Source organism: Castor canadensis, chromosome 1 (genome assembly GCF_047511655.1).
Source record: "Castor canadensis chromosome 1, mCasCan1.hap1v2, whole genome shotgun sequence".
Taxonomy (NCBI): domain Eukaryota; kingdom Metazoa; phylum Chordata; class Mammalia; order Rodentia; family Castoridae; genus Castor; species Castor canadensis.
In genome coordinates, this window is record NC_133386.1 from 147,075,402 (window position 1) to 147,099,375 (window position 23,974).

Here is a 23,974-nt window from a genome sequence, read left to right on the forward strand (position 1 = left end):
TGTGGACATTAGATCAAGGGCAAACACAACAAGGGGATTGGACTTTGAGCACATGATAAAAGCGAGAGCACACAAGGGAGGGGTGAGGATAGGTAAGACACCTAAAAAATTAGCTAGCATTTGTTGCCCTTAACACAGAGAAACTAAAGCAGATACCTTAAAAGCAAGTGAGGTCAACAGGAGAAGGGGACCAGGAACTAGAGAAAAGGTTAGACCAAAAAGAATTAACCTAGAAGGTAACACACACGCACAGGAAATCAATGTGAGTCAACTCCTGTATAGCTAACCTTATCTCAACCAGCAAAAACACTTGTTCCTTCCTATTATTGCTTATACTCTCTCTTCAACAAAATTAAGAGATAAGGGCAAAATAGTTTCTGCTGGGCATTGAGGGGGTGGGGGGGTAGGGGTAGGGGGCAGAGTGGGTGGTGAGGGAGGGGGTGGGGGCAGGGGGGAGAAATGACCCAAGCCTTGTATGCATATATGAGTGATAAAAGAAAAAAGAAAAAAAAAAAGAAAATGTGGTATTTATACACAATGGAATTTTATGCAGCCATGAAGAAGAATGAAATGTTATCATTCGCTGGTAAATGGATGGAATTGAAGAACATCATTCTGAGCAAGGTTAACCTGGCTCAAAAGACAAGAATCTATGTTCTCCCTCATATGCGGACATTAGATCAAGGGTAAACACAACAAGGAGACTGGACTCTGATCACACAATAAAGCGAGAGCACACAAGGGAATTATGGGGATAGGTAAGACACCCAAAAAACTAGATAGCATTTATTGCCCTCAATGCAGAGAAACTAAAGCAGATACTTTAAAGTGACAGAGGCCAATAGGAGAAGGATACCTGGAACTAGAGAAAAGGTTAGTTTGAGAAGAATTAATTTGGAAGGTAACACACATGTACAGGAAAGCAATGCAAGTCAACTCCCTGTATCCCTGTTTTTGGTATACACAACACCAAAAACACAAAGAAAAAGTAAGTAAATTTGATATCATTAAAATTTAAAGTTTTATGCTGTTAAAGACACCATCAAGAAAGTGAGCATAGCCCACTGAATGGAAGAAAATATTTGCAAAGCATATATCTGATAAGGGTTAGTATCCAAAATACAAAAGGAATTAATTCTTTTAATAGTAAACCGACAAGTAACCCAATTAAATGAACAAAGGATCTAAATAGATGTTTTTCTATAGACTAGATACAAAATGGTTAAGAATATTAAAAAATGCTCAACACCATTCAAATTAAACTTACAATGAGATACGCTTCACACACATTAGGATGACCACATTAAAAAAAAAAAAAGACAGATAATAACAAGTGTTGGCGGAATGTACAGAAAATGGAACTCATACACTGCTGGTGAGAAATGATGCCACTGCTTTGGAAAAGTCTAGTAGTATCTAAAAAAGGTTAAACATAAGAGTAACCACATAGCTGATAAATTCCACCCATAAGCATCTACCCCCAAATATGCTCATGCCACAAACTTGTACACAAATGTTCATAGCAACATTATTTATATAATAACTAAACGTCCATCAACAGATCAAGAGATAAACACAATATGGTATATACATACAATATAATATTATCTGGACACAAAAAAGAATGAAGACTGGTGGAGTAACTCAAGTGGTATAGTGCCTACTTAGCAAATATGAGGCCCTGAGTTCAAACCTCAGTGTCGACCCCCATCCCCAAACAATAATGAAATACTAATGCATACAACATGGATGAACTCTGAAAACATTATGCTCAATGAAGAAAGTCAGTTATGAAAAACTACATATATATGTAGTGGAATCATATGATTCCACTAGTATGTTATGTCCAGAACAGGCAAATCTATACAGACAAAAAGTAGACTAGTGATTGCCTCGAGTTGGGGTTTGGGGAGATTGGAGAAGGGAAGCTTCCAATGAGTGTGAGTTTAATTTTTTGGAGGCGGGGGTAAATGAAAAAATGTTTTTAAATTGGCTGTGATTATGGTTGTACAACTCTGCAAATATATTAAAAACCATAGGCCGTACCCTTTAAATAAGTATGTTATTTACATAGTATGTTATTTACATAGTATGTTAATTATATCTCAATAAAACTGGGGTTTCAATACCTTTGTATTACTCAAGTTGTGGTCCTGATTCTGCTGAATACCATCTATAGTAATCTGTTTTCTGTAAGTGAAATACCTAAAGCTGGGTACCTAATGAAGAAGTCTGCTTAGCTCATAGATTTATAGGATAAAAGTCCAAACAGCATGGAGTTGGTTCTGGCAAGGACCTTTCCTGGCTGCGTCATATCAAGGCAGATGGCACCTTGATGGGAGCCGGTGCAGAGAAGGGATCACACAGTGAGACAGGAAGCCAAAAAGACACAGTAGCATCCAGACTTGACCTTTTATAACAACCCTCTTTTGATAACTCAGGGGTCCCATAAGAACTACCTTAATCTCTCATGAGGGCAGCACCCCTAATAACCTAAAGACCTCCCATTAGGCCCTACCACCCATTAACATAGCCACACTGGGGAACAAACTTCTAACAAATGAACCTTTACAGACAAATCACATCCAAGTCTCAGCAGTACCAGAAATGAAACTCAGTGCTCCCCTAGAAAGCTCATGCTCCTTCTGCACAGTTCTGACTGGTGGAACTTCTTTATATTGAGTTGATGAGATTCATGGGAGTAAGAAAGGAAGTACAGAACAGGATTTCAAGAAGCAACACTGAATGACTGTGATAAGGCAAGAAGTAAAGAAACCTGTATTAGAATTGTCTAAGAATAGGTAACTTAAAATATCAAAAAGGTTTGGAAAAAGTAGAGAATACTATTTCAAAGGTAGGAGAGGGATTTGGAGAACAATGGAATACACAGACTGATGGTAAAAAGTAAACTTGACATCCTGGTAGAAATACAAGCATTTTATATTTGGCATAGTAAGTTTCCATATTTACACTAACCACTTAACAATGTGTCAGGCACTGAAATTAAAATGATAAACAAAACATAGTCCCAGTCTTTAAAGAGTTTACAGATAAGGAATATAAATACAGTAAGATGGTGACTCTTTCTTATTCATCAAATGTTCTCATTCTCCTTTTCATTTTTTTTTTTTAGGTGGTACTAGGATTTGAACTCTGGGCCTCATACTTCCTAGGCCGGCACTCTATCACTTGAGCCACTCTGCTGGCCCTCAGTTTTCATTCTTAAGACTTCTCTACAACATGAGAAAGTGACTATCAACTATCGCATTTTGGTCATTCATTAAATATTAATTACCCTGAATGAATCTTTGTCAAATTTTTCTGCCTTGATCTCTATAGGACATCACTCTCCTTAGCCCTTCTTTTCCCAGTGACTAACTAGTCACTCAATTAACTCCTTCTCACTCTATTTCACTGTTTCTTCTGTAACCCCCTCCTCTAAGATTGTGTCCTGACCTCTGTTCTTTATCCTTTCCCTTTTGCAAATCATTCCTAAAGAATCCATTATAATTTCTAAAATGTATAACTCTAGTTCTGACTTTTCCCCTAAGCTCTTTTATCTCTAATTCCAGTTAGAATATATGTCTTTTTGTATATCTATCATCTCAAACCTAAAAATGAAATTCATTCTCACTTTTCAAAATCTACTCTCCTTCTGTATTTCTTGTCTTTGTAGATTTATTCTCTCAGACTTTAGGTTTAAGACCTACAACCTCTACCACCTGTAACCAAGAATACACTGGAGACGGATGAGGTTTTTCCCTTTGTGAAGTTAAATAGTCTCTATAGGGAGCAACATCACCTCTTGGACATTGGTGTAACGAAGTTTCTTAGAACCGAGTAGCCTAGAATATTCTAAAAGTCCATGATAAAACATATGGAAATTTCTACTTAAATGATTATTTAAAGGAAAAAGCTTGAGTTATGAAAGTAATAAATACCTACCACCCAGATTTAACTGAACCCTTGAATGTTCTTGCCCTCCCTTCTTGGAGATTCATACATTACAGTCTTGTGTCACTTAACAATGGGAATACATGCTGAAAAACTTGCTTCAATGGGCAATCCTGGCATTGTGCAAATATCAGAGTACACTTGACCAAATTAGGATGGCTACAGTTCAAGCTACTTTAGAGACAGAAATGGGAGGATCACAGTTGGAGGTTAGCCAGCTGGGGCAAGTAAGTTAGTGAATCCTGTCTCAACAAACAAACTGGGTGTGGTGGCATGTACCTGTTATACCAAGTAGGTGCAAAACAGAAGTATAAGAATTGAATTAGTTTATTTTTCAGGCAAAAGAGTGAACCCTGCCTGAAAAATAAACTAAAGCAAAAAGGGCTGGGGGTATAGCTCAAGTGGCAAAGCATTTGCCTAACAAGCAGGAAGCCCTGAATTCAAACCCCAGTACTGCCAAAACATGTAGTCCTATGGCAACACCTTTGTATACACAGTTAGTCACTGACTGAAATGTCCCTATGTAGCACATAACACAACTGTATTAGAATTTGTGCTTTTACATGATCATATACAAACTCAGATGTAGATCATGTTTGTAACAGTAGAACTACTCTATGGAACTCAGGGAAAAAGAGAAGGAAAGGAGAATGACAAAGCATCAGAAATATCGCATAACATAAGATGTGAAGGTAGAGGATATAAGAATGTGCATTGAAAGCTGTTGAAAAATGGGGGTGGGAGGTAATGGGGTAAGGGAGAGTAATGGAAGGGGGTGTAAAGCACCCCCACAGTGGGTATACACTGAGAAACCCCTTTGAACATCAACTTAAATGTTAATAACAAAAACCTGTACTGTAAAATAGGTACGGGGGGGTTACTAGTGGGAGGTTGGAGGGTGAAGGAAGGAGATTAAGGTGATGGTAGATGGCTGATGGACTTCATATAACTATATGAAACAGAACTAAGAAACCTCTTGCAATTGCTTTAAGTGGGGTAGGAAGGGGGTTTATGGGGAGAGATAATGGGGGCAACATAAATAACGCACAATATAGTTCTAATTGGAACTATCACTACTAATCCCCCCCTGTGTAATGAATATATCCTAATTAAAAAAAGAATTTTTGCTTTTAGACTTTACAATGTAAATATATATCCATAAACAATATACAATTTGTCTTGAATAGTTTAAAATTTTACATTATAAATGGAGGGTGGTGACAGTTATATGACAATGTGAATATACTTAATGCCAATGAACTGTATACCTAAATTGGTTAAAATATTAAATTTTGTGTTTTTATATAATATATAAAATACATGTAAACATATATATATATATTCTACCACAATTTTTTTTAAAGATAAACTTTGTATCATGGTGTCGTACTGTATTCATGCTTTCATGAATTCATGCTTTGGTTTTTTTTTTTTTTTTTTTTTTTGCCTTTTTTCTGGAAGTGATCAATATTTTGGCCCAGAAAGGTAGCCATGTAGACATGTTTAGTTTAGTTCATTCAAACTGCTATAGAGCATCTTGCTGCAGGAGCATTTCACAGTGTGTTGACCCTTTCTCTAGACAACGAACATTTAGATTATTCCCCAAATTTCCCTATTACAATGTTTTACTAAGTAGCTACATTATGAATAAAATGTGTCATTTTAAAATTTGCTTTAACAAACAGACAAAAAGATCAGAATAAAGACACCAGAACATTAAAACCTACAGGTTCTCCAATGTAGAAAACAGCTATGTCACTACCTCTATAGGTACTTAAGTATTCTATAAAATGAACTTGGAACTTGACTATATTCTAAATGTTTATTGAAAGCTTTCCTCACATTTAGGTTTATTTAAGTATTAAAATTTCATTTAGCATATCATTTACACTTAACCAAAAGCTTAATGGATTTTTACAGAGTGAAGCTCTACTTTCCCTTGTTAATAACCACTGCCCTCCCCCCACCATTGCTTAAAAAAAAACACTCTAGCATTGTTAAGAAAAAAGCTTTCTGAAAGTAACATTAGTCTGCATCATTTCATTCTTGGGACATATAAATCAATAAAGAAAGGGATATGTTTATACTTCCAGTTATTGATGTTCAAGAAAGGTCCTAATGGGCCAGGTCCTTAAAATACAGAAGTTTCTCCCTAAACACTGAAAGCTGTAGAGATGGTGTTTAATTCAGTATTACTTAAGGTAGAAGCCAGGTCAGCAGCTCTGACTGACTCTCCCTCACCAGTCTCCTCCAAGAACTCCATCTCCTTACATTCCCCTTCCATCTAACTCACTGCTATCCACTGCTTTGATGTTTCCTACTAATTTATCCAGGTCTTTTTCATCTTTTATCAGTCTCCCCGCAACCAATTCATCAGCTATATTATGTGATAATTTATGTGTCTAAGTGTTTTAGCACAGGGCCTGGTCCAGGCACTAAATATACACCACTTATCATTGTTTTGTTACCAGAGTAAACTTCCTAAAGCATAATTCTAACTGGCTTTGTCATTTCTCTGATCAAAGGCTTTTAACGGTTTCAAGAGGCTGTGTTACAGAGAATGGAGGTAGCAGAATGAAACAGAAGTATGCCATCTTTTTAGCCAGTTATTGGCTATGATCCTGACTATGCCTCCAACTATTTAAGTAGAAGTTAAATTAACCTTTCTACAGTCCATTTTCACTATCTGTAAAATTGGTATATCATTTTTCAGAGTTGTTATAAGGATACAAATTAAATATATATACAAAGCACTTAGCACATATTATAGTTATTAACTTCTAGTTTTCCTTCCTTACAAACTGAATTCCTAAACAAGTGAATTCCATAATCTAACAAAAAAGTACCTCTTCACACTCTCATTACACACTACTGCTCAGCTAAACTAGGCTTCCCATCAATGCTCTGAACTTGACTGTGCCTTCTAAGCCTGTGCCTATATTCCAGTGTCTTTGCTTTTCTTTCCAACTCCACATATCTAAATCCAGCCCACTCTAGCCAAGCATCGAGGTACACACCTGTAATCCCAACACTCAGGAGACTGAGACAGGAAGACCATGAGTGTGAGACCAGTTTAGGCTACAAAGCAAGATTATATTTCAAATATTAATAAATAAACCCAATCCATTCTTCAGGGACAAATATTGCCCTCACCACCCAAAGCTTTTTCCATGCCACTCCCACATGCACTGCTTGAACCTGTTTAATTGCACTTCCCCACTTGGCCTATTCAAGACTTGTATTTATATGTCTTATAGCCTCTACTGGAATAAACTGGGAAATAGAAATGAGTAAAATCTTTCACTAAGTACCATTTCTACCCATTTTTATGTGGTGCTGACTAAAACCTGTAAATCATATCTTAAGAAAAGCAACCTCTGACATCCAAAAGCTGGCCTACAATCAAATAGATGTTGGTATTGCTATGAGGTAGTTTTGCACTCACAGCTAGGTGTTGGTGTTCTGTTACATACATACAAGCAACTTCAGAACATCAACATCAGACAAGGCTACCCTATGACTCAGATGGGTCAAGACAAATATAACACTACTCTATAATATGTCTAAACAAAGCATCAGCACTGTCCAAACCACAAAATACCAAATATCCTGGAGTGCTGGATAGTACGAGTGACTGCTATCTTCATCAATTACAGATTAAGCTTTTCTACAACCTGCACTCCTCCAGACGAACTCTACTCCTGGCTATAAAATTTGGCCCACTACTTGACTGTATTCAGTTTGGAGAAAAACCCCAACCTTCCTTAAAAATCACCTAACAAGCCCAAATCCTATAAAGCTTTTTCTAATGCAATCTTACTGAGATTCCTCCCAATTCCCAGAGGTATGCATTCTGTCTTACTGTAACAAGTAATAACTCCACCATGTTCAACTACAGGTGTTCTGATGGTCTCTGGCTAGAGGACAAAACAACTGCGAGCCTCTTAAAAAAAGGTCTAGTATTTTAATTACGTTTGGGCTCCCAACTGATCATGCTCTTGGTCTTGCATGCTATATTCTTTGCTGAACTGGTTTGGCTTAATAAATACTGTGTCTGCTGGCTTTACTGGAATTTCAAGATCCAGCTCAGTCACTTCCAAGGCTAAAAACAGTTGCTTTTATTTCATTATCCTGCCAATTTTCAATTTTGCTGTTTCTAGAACAGAAAATGGAAGTAAAGATGACTGATCAAAGTGTTCCATAGCCACCCACCCACCTGTAAGTTTCTAAACCTGAAAAATGCCTAATTTGCATACATTTATAATCTCTCAATGAATTTCTGTTCATTTCTGTAATATATAAATAGGAAAATAACCCTGTGAAATTAAAATAATTTCCTAATTCTCTCCTTTGATCACTCCTTCAGAGAAGGTATCTCATGCTTCACTAGGAGAAAAGAAATGTTAAGGCACCAAAATAGTATAATTATCTTTAGGCGCTTATATACCAACACATAAGGAGCTAATTTAAGAGAATGTATGCATGTGTCATATATGTATATATGCATATACATATGTGTGTCTGCATTTTCACAGCTCAGAAAGATAAAGATTGGAATCACTTGAAGAGAACATGGTGACAGAAGAGTCTCAGCTATTCCAGGGAAACAAGGCCACTGGGGAGGGGTCGTTAGGAACGCCATTTATAGGCATTCATAGTGAGGTGCTCATTGGAAAACACGGGCAAGCATGCCCAGATGCATGATTGAGGGGGTACCAAAGGTTCCTAGTCAGTGCAGTGAATGACAAGACTCTCTTGAAGTCAACTACACTGTAAAAGTAGCATACTCTCACCATGAAGAACTCAACTACCCTGACACTTATTCAAAGTCTCATTCAGTTAACAGTAGAATAAGTGACAAGTTCTAGACCTAGTGCAATGTTTTTATCTTCCACCACAAATACATAAGGTTGAGTAGAGGAACTGCTTCTCTGACCGAAGAAGAAACTGGATGGGTAAAATGGAAGTATTTTAGGAGAATGACACCATGCCAAGTAACAAAGTGGGAGTTGTGTGGTATGGACTCCACAGAGTGAAGAAGAATTAAAAGCAGAAATACACAATTCCGTAGCATGAGACTCTTAAGAGGAACGCTCTTAAAATGCATTTCTGATTGGGTATTTCAAAAATTCTCAAGGGGAAAAGATAGATATACAGATAGATCTTGTAAAGGGACAGGAAAGATGACAGAAAAACACATAAGCAATCACCATGAAGCAGTACAAGACATGAAAGCTACACAAGGAGGCCAAGGTCCAAAATAAATTAAATTCTACAAAAAGGCCAGCAAAAACAAAAGGAGTATTTTTTAATGATGTCTAGGGCAAAAAGTCAATTTGCCTGATGATAAAATGTAACGTTGAGAATGCTGAATTTCTTAGCCTTTATTTTGGTGGTATATTCTGTTATCAGAGGGTAGAATTTGGAGGTAAAAAAACAATTAACAATTCTATGGGAAAAAAATTAAATACCAGAGGAAGATAAGTTCAAACCTATTCACTAAATAATTTTTGCCAAGAAAAGGAAGAAAACTTACAAATAAGGTCACTGAACTAAAGAGAATTTTAAGAACTATGTTAGTACAAAAATAAGTCTTGAAAGAATGGAGTTAATTATCATTCCAGTTTGCAAAAAATAAGAGGTAGATGGTGGGCTCTGCAAACTATAGAGAAATGGGCATATTGTAGCTCTTTGCTGGATTCTAAAAAGGAATATTCTATTTAAGAGAGAGAGTTGATGTAGGAGGGAAGAAACAGTGTATTTTTCTGATTATAAAAGAAAAGCACACTTATGAAAAATCTTAAAAAGTGCAGAAACATGTAATGAATAACAACTGCCCATAATTCCATGATCCAGAAATAACCATTGTTAAAATGTTGACACGTTTCTAGTGAATAGGTAGCTTTACTTTTCACTTGTATCATACTATGTTCCCCTGTCACTTAAAACTCTTCAAGAAGGTAGGTGCTGGTGGCTCACACTTGTAATCCCAGCTACTTGGGAGGCTAAGATCAGGAGGATTGCAGTTCCAGGCAACCCAGGCAAAAAAGTTTGCAAGACTTCTTCTAAATGGAAGAAGAGCTGGGTACAGTGGTGCACACCTACCATCCTAGCCACAAGGGAAAGCTTAAAAATAGAAGGATCTCAGTCCAGGACAGCCTAGGCAATAAGCAAGACCCTATCTATAAAATAACCAGAGTAAAAAGGTTTAGAGGTATGCATCAAGCAGTAGAGCACTTGCCTTGCAAGCGCAATCTCCTGAGTTCAAACCTCAGTACTACCAAAAATAAAAATTCTCCATGAATATAATTTACAACATTCATAGCGATCTATCACAAGGATACATGATGATTAATGTAACAATAATGAATGTAATAATAAGGCAATGGCTTACAAATGCTAATTGTGAAAGATATGATCCCTGAGAAGCCAACATGCATAAATTCATTCTTTTATATGTACAATAAATGTTTTTTGTTTACAATATGCAGGCCTGGTCTAAAGTTGGACACACATCCATGAACAAAATAAACATAAACCCCTGCCTTCATGGAGACTTCTTTCTAAGATGGAAAACAGACAAGAGACAGTAATACTAAAGAAAAAAAATCAAGCAGGGATAGAGTATAGAGCATTGGGAGGAAATTAAGATTTTAGCTTGAACAGCCAAAGAAAATGTCAGGAGATGCCATTTGAGGGTAGATATGAAGAAGATGAAGGAAAAGGCATGTGAATAGCCAAAAGAAGAGCATTTCAGGCAGAGGAAACAGCAAAGGCAAAGGCCCCAAGGAAGAAGCATGTCTAGCATGTTCAAGAAACAGCAAGGAAGTAGCCAATGTGGCCAAAGCAAAGAGAAAGAGGGAAAAATAGAAGAAAATGGAGGATTAAGTAAAGGCCTTTTAGGTCATATAAGACTTTGCCCTTTTATCTGAGTGAGCCAAGAAGCTGCTGGAAGGTTTTCAGGAAGGGAAAACCATGTGACTTATGTTTGAACAGGATCATTATGATTGCTGTACTGAGAAGAAATTGAAGAGGGAAAGAAGCAAACAGGTAAATCACAGAGGCAGAGTAAGATGGAACAGAGCAATCCAATGACATCTGGCTCAATGACTCTACACATAAAGGTTTCAATGAATACACTGGTATGACCCTAAAAGCAATTTCAAATAACTGAAACATTTTTAAAAAATAATCTGAGTGATCTCTCAAGAGGACATGGGTTACCAGGAGTGGTGACACACACCTGTACTGTAATTCCAGCACTCAAGAGGCTGAGGATTACAAATTGGAAGTCAGCCTGGGCTACACAGCAGGACCCTGTCTCAAAACAAACAAAACAAAGAAGACACAGTGATCATAATCAAGGGTAAAGCAGGGTGATATGGATTCATTTTACTACTCTCCCTACTTTTGCTTATGTTTCACAATGTCTTTAACAAAAAGTTCTTTTAAAAAACTAGAATGGTATATAGCTAAGAGATGAAAAACAAAAACACTGAATGAAACAATGAACACTCTGACAAAATTCCTAGAGGCTAGAATTCTGGGCCAAATTTAAACAGATACAATGCAACAGAGAAAAGTATAAAGACCTGTATTTTGTTCCAAAATATCAAGCGAACAGTACAAAGTGGACAAAAACTAGATGAGCAGCTCCTATTAAAAGGAAAATAAAAGGCTTAGAATTCTAATATACTGTAGCAAAGTCAGCAAATAAAATGCCAAAAATCTAAAGCAGTCCCTTGGAAACATTTAGTACAGAATTTTTTTAAAAAAGGAGAGTGAAGGGAGACAACAGACTGCTATTTCATGAACTAATTGACTTATGTTTGCTAGAAGCCCCTTCTAAGTGTGCTGGATTCAGTCACTTGCAAATGCATCTTATGAAGAATGGATAAAGGAACCAGGGATGTTAACAGGAAAAAAGACTGAAGGAGACATAGTATTAGTATTAAAATTCCTGAACTCATGGGCATTCCTCTGTAACATACTTTTCTTCAATTCCTATTTTGTTTAAAGATATTACCATTTACTCATTTACCTAAGCCTGAAAATAATTCACGATTCTTCCCTCACCCTCACCTTTCATTTCAGTTTTAAAATGTCTCTTAAGATTGTTTTCTTCCCTTCAACTCAATGTTGACAGTGTTTACAAACTACTTGCTCCACCACCCATGTTTGCCTTTGGAAACTACTCTCAATTCCAGAGTAATTTAATCAGCATAGCCTTTCCACCCACAGCACTGCAAATGACTGTATTCAAGTCATTAAGATGAACGAATGGGGCTGGAGTGTGGTTCAAGAGGCAGAGTACCTGCTTTCCAAGTGTGAAATCCTGAGTTCAAACCCCAGTCCCACCAAAAAGAAAAAAAAATGGGTATGTTTGCTAGAAAAATCTAGGGGGTTGAGTAGGGTGCAAATGGAGGAGTTAAAAGAAAAAGAAGTCCTCTCTCTCATTCTATGGACAGTGGAATGTAAGGAGAGAAGGTCTAGTACTGTTGCAACCATTGTCACTGCCCTAAGAGCAGCCAGAGGCAGGAGCCAACTTGACAAGGAACCCAGAAGTGAAAATGACACAGAAAATACAGCCGAGCCCTGATGAGACTATGAATCTCTGGATCAAACCACACTGGAATCCAGTTCTAGTGTTGATTTTTCATTTGCACAAGATAACAAATCACCCTTCTGTCTCAAGACAACTCAAGCTGATCGATGTTCACCAACACTGACCTAGTGATGTGCATGATGTCGCACCTGGACTGCAACAACAATCTCTCTGAAGAACTCTCACCATGCAGCCTCCACACTGCTACCAGACTATCCTTTCTAAAATCAGATTTAATGTTTCCCTCCCCTTATAATTTATTATGGCCTCTTCTGCCTTCAGACTAGAATTCAAACCCCTTGACTATCACAACCTTCATGATTTGGCCCCTGTCAACTTCTCTGGTCTCAGCTCTCACAATTCTAAGTCTATGTCAAAGCTCTGTGGTTTTTTGTTCTATTTCTTCTGCCTGGAATTCCCTTCTTCATCTACATGATTTAAAAAAAACAAAAAAACAAAAACTTCTGAGTTGCCTACTCAATTTAGTCAAGGAATGCAAGGTTGGCTTAATATCTAAAAACCAATTAATGTAATTTATCATATCAATAGAATTAAGGACAAAACCATTTGATCATCTCAATAAAGAAAAAGCATTTGGCAAAATTCAACATTCATACATGACTAAAAACATTCAACAAACTATAAATAGAAAAAGCTTCCTCAACATGATAAAGGACAGCTATAATCCCATATATCATACTTAATGGTATAAAAGCTTTCCTCTTAAGATCAGAAACAAGATAGGATGTTGGCTCTCACTACTCCTATTGAACAGTATACTGGAGGTGCCAACGAGGGAGGTCAAACAAGAAAAAGAAACAAAAAGGTATTAGATTAGAATATCTCGAATCGTAGACAACATCACACAGCTAATAAGTTCAGCAAGATGGAAGAAAACAATGCCAATATACAAAAATTAATTATGTTTCTATACACCAGCAAAGAATAATCTGAAAACAAAATTAAGAAAACAATTCAATTTATAGCAGCATCAAAAAGAATAAAATACTTAGGAATATATTAAAATAAGACTTAAACACTGAAAACTAAAACGACTTTGAAAGAAAAATTAAAGATTTAAATAAACAAATATCCAGTGTTCATAGACTGAAAATACTGGTAAGATGACAATACTTCCCAGATTGATTCAACACAATCTATCAAAATCCCAGTTGGCTTTTTTTTTTTTGCTTTTCATAAATCAACAAAGTGATCTTAAAATTAGCACTGAAATGCTGGGTCACAGGACTGCACAAAGAACAAAGATGGATGACTCAGAAATCATGATTTCAAAACTCATTACAAAGCAACAGTAATCAAGATAGTATAGTACAGATGTAAGGACAGGTCTATAGATTAATGGAACAGAATTGAGAGTCCAAATACAAACTCTCACATTCACAGTCAACTGATTTCAACAAGGGTACCAAAACAATTCAATAGGAAATGAAGAATTTTTCAACAGAATGACACTGCAACACCATACACTCACATGAAGTTGGACTCCTACCTCACGTATGTAAAAAATTAATTTTAAAGTTCCAAAGACTTAAACATAAGAGCAAAAACTATAAAACTCAAAAACAGGCATAAATCCTTTATGAACTCAGGTCTGACAATGATTTATTTGTCTTAGATATGACACTAAGAGAAAAGGTAACAAAAAAGTACTTAAAGTTCATCAAAATTTAAAACTTTCTTCTTCAAAGGACACCATCAAGAAAGTAAAGATGCTGGCAGAGTAGCCCAAGTGGTAGAGTGCCAGTCTAGCAAGCATGAGGCCCTGAGTTCAAACCCCAGTACCACCAAAAAGAAAAATAATTTAGGGCTGGTGGAGTGGGTCAAGCAGTACAGCACCTGCCTTGCAAGTGTGAGGTCCTGAGTTCAAATGCAAGTACCACAAAAAAGAAAAAAGAAAGTAAAAACAACCCACTAAGTGGGAGAAAATATTTACAAATAAAATCTAACAATGGACTAGTACCCAGAAAGTATAAACTCATACGACAAAATAACAGGTAAGCCAAATTTAAAAACAGATAAAGGACTTGAATAGATGTTTCTCCAAGGATTTGCATAAACCAAATAAACACAGAAAAAGATGCTTAAGTCATCTGTCATTAGAGACATATAAATAAAACCACAATGAGACACCACTTCATACTTATTAGGAAAGCTATAATCAAAAACACAGATAACAAATGTTCTGGAAAAACCTGGCCTTAGTTTATGAAAACCAGCTGCAGGGTGCCACAAGATCAAAGAGGCAAAGACCCCGGACTACACAGAGTGCCATTTATTTGGGACTAACTGTCAGAAGTGTGGCCAAAGGCAGCAGCAAGACTAGTGCATCCCTATGATTTGGGTCAGAAGAGGGGGTTATATAGTGGTCGGGATAAAAGTGATTTCATCCAAGCTAAATGTACCTGGTTTATCTTGAGCTAATATCAAAGATTTCAAGCAAAGACCTGATGGGCACCAGAGCTCTGGTCATAAGGTTCTTCATGCCACAGTAAAGATTTTGGTTATCTTCAGAAAACTATGTGGGGAAAACTGACCAAGGTTACTCAGGAGCAATCATGGTGGTTATGACTCAAGATGGCTACAGTCAGTTCAACCTGGGTCCCTTCAATTGACAAGATTCAGAGAAATTGGAACTTTCATATATTGCTGGTGGGAATTTAAAATGGTAAGGCTCCTTTGGAACACAGTCTGGCAGTTCCTCAAAAGGTAAAATATAGCTATATGACCCAGAAATTCCACTCTTAATTTCAGTCATACAAACAGTAAAAGCAGCATTACTCATAATGGCTGAAAAATAAACAACATAAATGTCCATCAACCGATGAATAAATAAAATGTGCTATATCCACACAATGGAATATTACTCAGCCATACAAAGGAATGAAGTGTTACTGATACATGCTATGAGGTGGATGAACCTTGAAAAGATTATGCTAGGTTAAAGGAGCTGGTCACAAAAGATCATAGGCAAATCTACAAAGACAGAAAGTAGATAGTGGTTGCCTAGGCCTGGCAGGGGAGTGATGACTAAAAGGTATAGAATATGGTTGGGGATGATGAAATATTCCAAAACTGACTGCAAAACTGTGAACATAAAAGAAAACCACTGAACCACAGGCCTTAAACAGGCAGATTGCATTATGTGTGAATTAGATGTCAAGAAAATTGTCACACACAGCCCGGCGCCAATGGTTCATGCCTGTAATACTAGCTACTTGGAAGGCTGAGATGCTTGGATCTCTTTTTTACCCCAGGTAAAAAAGTTAGTGAGACCTCCAACTCAACCAATACCTGGTTGTGTTGGTGCACACGTGTCATTCCAGCTACAGTGGGAAGCATAAAATAGGAGAATCACAAGACCTGTTGAAACTATTCTAAGAAGGTGGGACAGATAAAAAAGAATGATAGAGGGGATGAATCTAAGATATATTGTAAGCATTTTTGTACATGTCTCAATAATATGCTAATAAAAATAAAATTTTAAAGAAAAAGAAGACCACAGTCCAGGCCAGCCTAGGCAAAAATTAAGACCTTATCTCCAAAATAACCAGAGCAAAAAGGGCTGGAGGCATGGCTCAAACGGTAGAGTCCCCTGAATTCAAACACCAGTATCACAAAAAAAAAAAAAAAAAAAGAAAAGAAAAAAAAACTGCTACATATACACAAACTTTCCTCCTCTCTGAGACCTTTGTTAGCCCCAGTAAAACTGATCACTGCATATATGTGTCTCCACTGTTCCCATGCAGACCTGAGTACCTGCAACTGACACTCTTTTGCACTTAACTGTTAACATATCTGTTTTCCTCTATTAAACTATGGAGTCCTCTCAGATTCATGGATCCCTTGGGATGCAGTGTTTGTACACTGTGCGTATACTATGTGATAGGATATATCATAAATATTTAACACGATCTTAAATGCTTTCATGTGGGAAGGGAACTGGGCTTGTTTTACACACCCCCGTGGGCAAAAATGGAAGTACAATGACATAAATTTTAAGAATTTCCAACTAATTGGGGCTGTCTCTTTCTTCAAAGGACGGATTTCTGGGTTTTGTGAATTCTCTGAATTGATACTCAAATTTTGAGTATTCACAAATGGTATTCACATTTTTCTAGAGAGAAAATACATAGCTTTCTCATTAGATTCTATGTAATCCAAAAATGGTTAAGATCCACTGCTTTAAAAATGTCAATGTACCAGGGCAGGGATTTTAGTCAGCAAATATCAGTTACTGGAATGTCAATCGAGGAAGCTTTTTGCCTAGACTATAAACCTTCAGTAACTCATAATACAAAAAAGAGAATTTATAACACAAGTAGATTCATCATCTTAAATTTACTCATTTCAAAGTACTTATTGACTGCCCATTATTTGCTAGGTGCTAGCAGCAAAAAAGTAAGACAAAGGCCCTGCCCTTGTGGCGTTCACACTATAGAAGTTATAGGCAAAAAGCAAACAAGTAGACAAATAAAATTTCATCTCACATATGATAATCGTAATGGAGAAAATAAAACATGATGGAATAGGGGACAATAGGGAAAAAGATTTATTTTAACTGCGCTCATCAGGCAAAGTCTAAGGAGGTTACATCTGAGCAGAAATTTGAATATGAGAAGGAAGCTGAGAGAAGAGCACTTCAGAAATAAAGAGAACAGAAAGAGCAAAGACCCTAAGATGTGAACACTGAAGACCAGCACTACCATTCTCAGGGGAAGGAGCCATTTCTAATTTCCACTTCATGCTCTCTACAATAACATTCAGAAGAGTATCTCCCACTCACATTCAACAGTACTTGTTCAACATAATTCACTGTAACAGGAATTTGACTTTTACTTTAAAAAATTGTTTTAGAAGAATCTTCACTGCTCAGGATCATCATTAATTCCCTTTTCTTCAAAGCAGCCAAAATTATTAAAGACAGGAAAGCCTTTCGGATTTTGCAGTAAGACAGAAAGGAAGGAGAAGACCAAATATGGAAAGACGTTTTAGAAGTTTCTTCTACGTGAATGGTCTTACAAACATAAAGATTATCAAACAAATTCTGTGGGCAGAAGAGTGCGTTCAACCCGCCCTCTATGCCTAGGGATTGGGGCTATGCTTTTGTAGTATTTATAACCTATGATGTGCAAGAAGGTGGAACAAGAGCCATACACAAATTAGAGGGAAGGAGAGTACGGCTCAAAAGGAGCTGTCCAGCAACCAACGGGTTGAACATCAGAGTTACAGTCTCTAAACAAGAATGTCAAACATGTCTCAAGGATATCACAGCGGTAATCTACGGGAGAAAGTTACAGAGCAGGACCTACCGTGAATTGTTCTGGTTCCTTTCCCCAGCCATTACAGATTCCGTACCTTTACGGATTCTGTAAAAGCTCCCGACTGCAGTCAAAAGGACTGATTTTTTTTTTAATACCTCATTCATGCCAACGAATGACTAATAGATGCATGCTTAAGCAAGGGGAGTGTAGCATTTTGTTATCTCCGCTTCTGGAACTGAAATTTAAGTTATGAAAATCTTCACGTTATCTTTTAAAAGGTCCAAGAGCCTGAGGCAGTGAGCGCCCAACACAAAGCTGGAACTACACAATTCATTAAGGTTAGCCACAAATCATTCCAACTGACTTTCATGCAAAAACACGCAGGTAGCCGGGTGCCAGTGGTTTACTCCTGAAATCCTAGCTACTTAGGAGGCAGAGATCAGGAGGATCGCGGTTCAAAGCCAGACCACGCAAATAGTCCGCGAGACCCTATCTCGAAAAAATCCACCACACAAAAAAATGGCTAGTGGAGTGGCTCAAGGTGTAGGCCCAGAATACAAAGCCCAGGACGGGATGAGGGCGGGGAGGAAGCACACAGGACCCAAAAAGGGAAACCCGTACTAACCAAAGCAGGAGAACAGAGAGATGGTGACAAGATAAACTGAGCGAGCGAGCAAACGATGCGCGCATGGCACAGCGGAGGTGGCCGGGCGCGCTAGCCACCCTGGCCATTCCCGCGGGGGACCCGGCGCAGGTGCAGCGGCGGCTGAGGGCCCGGGAACCGCCCAAACGCCACCCCGCCGCCCCGCCAGGGGACCCCCGGTGGCTCCCGGCAGCCAGCGCGCTTACTTTCGGGGTCCGGCGGCGGCTCCTGCCGCTTTCCGCGTGACAGGAACGCCTTGGGCAGCAGCAGAGACACAGCCAGGACGAGTCCCGAAGCCAGGGCCACCCTCTGCACTGTGGAGTACGCCATGGCTGCTCACTGCGGCTGCAGGTGCAGACTCCACCCGCAAGTGGACCTGGAACCGGAACCGGAACCGGAACCGCAACCGCGGCGCGAGCTGCCGCACGCCACCGACCCAGGGGCTGCGCGGACGGCGTCGCGCGAGGGACAAGGTGAGCGAGGCGCGCAGGCCTCCACCTCCACGGGCGGGAGCTGACCTGCTGTCCCGGCGTAGGTGCCCTGGCGATCCCATTTATACTTTCAGACTCCTCCCTCTGCTTAGTGCCCAATCACTGTGCGTTCTTCCGCCTAAATTTCTGGCACTTTTGCCCTTCTCTCCATGCGCTTCCCACCCACTCCCGAAACCATACCATCGATTTCCTCCTTTCCGCACTGAACTCGCTGTTTTCCAGCTTCCACTCAAGCCCATCCCATCCATTCTCCATCTGCAGCCAAAAGTGATACTACTAAAACCCAAGACTAATTATCTCTCTTCACAGCTTAAAACCTTTTTAATGACGCCCCATTATCTCCAGAACAACATCAAACTCCTTTCTGTCGCCTCAAGGTCCTGCATAATCTGGTCTTGTCAACGCTCCATCCAAACTGCAGGATTTGCTATTTGCCTTAACATATTTCTGGTTTCCAGAGGACCTTTCTTCATCTTTTGTCCTCTGCCTGGAAAATTCGTTCTATCATTTCCGTCTGACAAAAACTTCTCTGAAGAAACAGCGTAAGACAGCTACCCTTATGAAACTTTCAGTCAGCCAGCCACTTCCTCCACTACAAAACCTTGCTTCTTTTAATGTCTTTATTCATTCATTTAACAAATTCTTTCTAGTTTTTCACTATGTCAAACCTGATTCTTCTGTTCTCAGAATCTGTTACACAGAATCAATGTCTACTCATTCACACAAGCCAAACTTTGGGGGAGCCATTCCACATTCCTCTGTACTCTTAATGGCCTCATCCCATCTGCAATCTCCTCCCTACGCTGCACCTGTTTCCATGAGTCCAGAGCATAAAACTGGTACTTCTAGAGTAAGCAGCTTTGTTCAAATCATAGCTTCCAATGGGGCTGCTTCGGTGGAGCCTGAGTGGCTGCTCTCTTTGGTGGCTGGTGATATCTTGGAGTTGGGAGTGCACTGTGATTTAAGACCACTTGAAAAGTGAGGGCTTAGTTTCTCAAATAAAATATTGGACAACTAAGATCAGACTTCTGATAAGTAGAGGCTAAAGAATGAGCAAATGACAAAGAAGTAAAGATGGCAAGTATGATCCACTCTGTATGGAGCTTCCATGAAAAGAAATGATTAAAGCTACAGTGATAACTCAAGGGTATCTGAAGGTTGAGAGAGAGTTGTTCTGTTCCAGGGGAAGAGATGAACATGTTTATGCATTTAGAGGAAAAACATCAGAAAAGGAGATGGAAAAATATAGGAGCAAGAGAGACCAGGTTTGGAGCAAAGTCCAGATCTGGAGCAGACATTGAGAACCCAGAAGTAGGGATCAGCTTAAAAGAAAGGAGACAGGAGTGAGTTCAAGCACACATTAAGAGCGTAGCATAGAGGCAGCAGATCAAGGAAGTTCATTCTCATTGCTTCTGTCTTCTTGATAAAGGTATAATCAGGCCATTATTTGAGAAAGAACAGGGTGGGAAAGTACTTTTTGAGTGTGCTGAAAGTTTGGAAATGAGCAGAGTTATTCAGAACTTAGCTTAGCAAAGGGACTTTCTTTGGAGCTTGAAAACAACCAGGGAATATTTGTTCTGTAGTTGGAGGCCAATAGAAATCTTCTAACCAGCATATTCTGAGCAGGACCTGGCACCCGCAAATCATCCCTTGAGACTGGCAGCCTCCAAGAGACACATTCTAGAAGACTGAAGATAGGTAGAAGAGAGGTGAGTTTGACAGGTCCTTGAGGCTGAGTTACCTCAGTTTTGATGTTATTAGACCAAGGAGAAAGCTGAGGACTACAAAGGGGAAGGGATTTGCTATGGATCACCCTGATCCTTGGTGGCTAAACCAGGATTGAAATCTAGTTCTTCCAACTCTCAGACCAGAACACTCTCCATCATCTCACATTGTTCTCATATGTCTGCCAGTTCTTTGGAAAATAATGAGGAAACAGACTTTGATAGTAACAGCTGGCCCCTTCATTTGCTGAGTTTAAGAAATCCATTGCTGCAGGCATGATAGTATACACCTGTAATACCAGCACTTGGGAAGCTGAGATAAGAGAACTGCAAGTTTGAGACCAGCTTGAACTATACCATAAGACCTTGTCTCAAAAGAAAAAAAGAAAGAAATCTGTTCATCGGTTGCTTCCCTGTGTCCCTTTCTATCTGAATGCCTGTAGGGAAATGGTCAGAATGTTTATCTTTGTAACCTAAAACTTCTTTAACCTTTAACATCGGGCATGTGTTGAATTCTTATGAGGAGAGGCTTAGGGAAATATAACTCTAGGGTGTTTACTTATAATTATGGAATACATTTCTTGAATTAAATTGACATGTTTCTTTGTTTCCTAAATACAAGATCTCCTCAAGACAGGTGCATGAGGTAGTGAAGATAGAAGATGTGAGAGGACAAAGGACAACTCACACAATATGTTGGCAAAAGGAGGAATTTCAAACTGAGGAATAAAAAGAAGAAAAGAAAAGGAGGAGAAGAAAAAAGAGGAAAGAAGGAAGAGTCCAAGAAAGAAGAAAACAGATACAAAACAGTAACCTTCAAATAATCTCCCTGTCACAGGGTCCCAGGTCCTACTAGTATGCTGCATCTGCTAGAGAAGACTGGAGTCAGAGCTCTGGCCCCTCCTCTGCTCCACAGTCTTCTGTGACTCCCTTGGATGCCATATTTAATACCAGCTCATTGGCCTCCCTTTCAGGCGCCTACATAATTCATCCTCTTTGCCCAAATCATCTTTTTCTCTTGGGACCAGAGTGAGCTCCATTTATTCCTCTCCCCAGATGCTCATTTTCCCAATTTCTTTCTCTCCTCCACTTTCACAGCCAATCTTATGAACCTCTTCCAGGAAGCTCTCCTGGACTCCCAACTCATGCTGACACTTCCTTCTGCTGGATTCCTGTGGGCACTCTTTCTCTTGGCTTCATTGGGCCTTTTCACCAAAATGGAAGCCCCAGAAGCATAGGGGCTGAGCTGAGCACAGAACTGGTTCACTTAGGCATCTGTTGAAGCATAAGGCTGCTGTCTTCACAAATGCACACTGATTCTGTTCCTGCTTTGAGAAGCTGGATATCTCTGTAGGAATCAACTATATGAGTTTCCTCGAAGAGTTACCCAGAGTCTCATTTCAGGGCTGAAGGTATGACTCAAGTGGTAGAGCAGCTGCCTAGCAAGTGCAACCCCCAATACCACACACACAAAAACATTCCTCAGAGTCCTGCCACTAGAATGCAGATATATAACTATTCCCTGCTCAGACACAACCATGCCTGACTTTGGTTCAGAAGTTATCTATGAGAGGAAACAGCCAAGCCAGTCTACCTATTCTGATGAGTGTTAATAGCAGCAGAGGTAGGCTGTCCCTTGGCTTGGTGGTGGCCACACTGCAGCTTCCTGACAGGCAAAGAAGAGGCCAGGCAGGTCTGGGATCCATGCCAGTGGAACTTCCTAGGAGGCCAGTTTTGTGGTGTGGTTCTGGGATTTGGTCCAAGCTCTGGAGTCCCAGCGTTCTCATCTGTGAAATGGAAACTGTGCCACCTCCCTCCCGCTGAGTTTGCACATGCTATGGAGCTGGGGAGGCAGCTGCGTGTGAGACAGAAACAGCAGTGATCATTTCAGCTCCAGGTCTGAAGGAAGAAAACAGGAATCAGAAAATAGAACACAGTTTCAGAGAATAGCCTTTGGGAGGAAGCTTCAAGAAGGCCCAGATTCCTCACCTTAAAGCTCTTCCCAAATGGGGCAGGGTAAGCCAAGGTTAGGAGTGGGGAGACGGGCTTCCTAGTGTTTAGTGGACAAGGTGAGAATGACCTTACTCCTTTCCTGCCAACTATCCTAGCTGGTTTCTGCCCCTGGAGAGTATAGAGCAGAGAAAAGTCACAGTTGGATACCTTGGGCCTTTCTACCTTGAATAAGAAGAAATAGTCTCTGGTGCCAATTAATTAAATAAACTGATAGAAATTCACCGCTTAGGTCACACTTTGCATATCCATAATCTCCACACTACATTTTCTGTATACTTTACCCCTGGGTAAAAATTGGTGAACATTTAAATGCTTTCTCACATAATCTTACTAAAGCACACTCTTGCCTATAAATATTCATGCCACTGCCAAAACATTTGCAAGCTTTCCCCAAAGGTGAAATGTGTGTAATGTACTTTGTCTTCTGGGTATAAATATTATCCAATACATTTTGGTTAATATGAATACACTAATTATTCCTGTAACCCTTTTAAAAAGGGTCATCTTCATGATGTGGTTTTTTAAAAAATGTAATTACAGTAATTGGATACTTAATCTAATTAAAATTTGCTTTATCTTTAATGGAAATTTTTCTAAAGAGGCATAATGACAATTGGCTTTTTGATAATGACTGTTTTCTTTCTGCAGGGGGAACAAGTTGGTATAAACTGGAGAACCAGACAGGTGTGTGTCTGCCAGTGCCCTGGTTGCTGGGCAAAGCAAGGCCAGTCTTTTTCTTTCTTGTAACTTGGTACTTAAGGGGCAAATGTAGGTTTTTGTTACTGGAAAGGATGGAGGAAAGGACTAAGGGAACCTTTTCTATCCTAACAGACAAAGCTACCCCCCCTTCCCATGAAGTAGCCTTCTGCTTCTCTGGACCTGTGATTGGTCTACGGTAGGCATGTGACCTAAGTCTGATAGATGCAGGCCCCTTGTTGGGCTTGCTAGGGCTGGGGCTGGAGAAGCAGCACCATGGTGTTTTGGGAAGTATATAACCATAGAAGAAAAGGTAGTCATGGTGGGTGTGAGGGTGCTCTACCACATTCCATTGGCCCATCCTTGAAGTCACCTGCATACAGCTCCTACACACAGCTGGGGGTACCTGGGTCTCTCAATATAAGGCCATTCTCTGGCTAGGAAGCAAGGTAGGTTATCACCCTCAGGCCAACTCTCAAACAACAAAGGAGAGGAGTTGGCATATAAACACCCCAGCTTCCTGCTCTTCAGGAGGACAAACGTGAGGGGTGCTCCTCACATTCTTT

The 23,974-nt window shown here is 39.3% G+C and overlaps 1 protein-coding gene and 1 long non-coding RNA gene across 4 annotated transcripts in view; one reads left to right on the forward strand and one right to left on the reverse strand.

The window, feature by feature from the left end:
- The window catches only part of Ric3 (RIC3 acetylcholine receptor chaperone), a 43,673-nt gene extending 24,843 nt beyond the window's left edge, over window positions 1–18,830 (reverse strand). Inside the window, exon 1 of the mRNA XM_020184748.2 lies at window positions 18,691–18,830. Within this exon, the coding sequence (XP_020040337.1) occupies window positions 18,691–18,814 (124 nt within the window). The 5' untranslated portion in view covers window positions 18,815–18,830. The remainder of the gene's footprint in view (window positions 1–18,690) is intronic.
- A 46-nt stretch (window positions 18,831–18,876) lies between these two features.
- Window positions 18,877–23,294, forward strand: LOC141410536 (uncharacterized). 3 transcript variants are annotated; one of them, XR_012435394.1, is made up of 3 exons: window positions 18,877–18,957; window positions 20,559–20,684; window positions 21,322–23,294. It is a non-coding gene; the product is annotated as an uncharacterized lncRNA (long non-coding RNA). The 3 variants fall into 3 exon arrangements; XR_012435390.1 differs by having other exon boundaries at window positions 20,602–20,684; XR_012435398.1 differs by having other exon boundaries at window positions 18,909–19,015.
- Window positions 23,295–23,974: the final 680 nt, after the last annotated feature.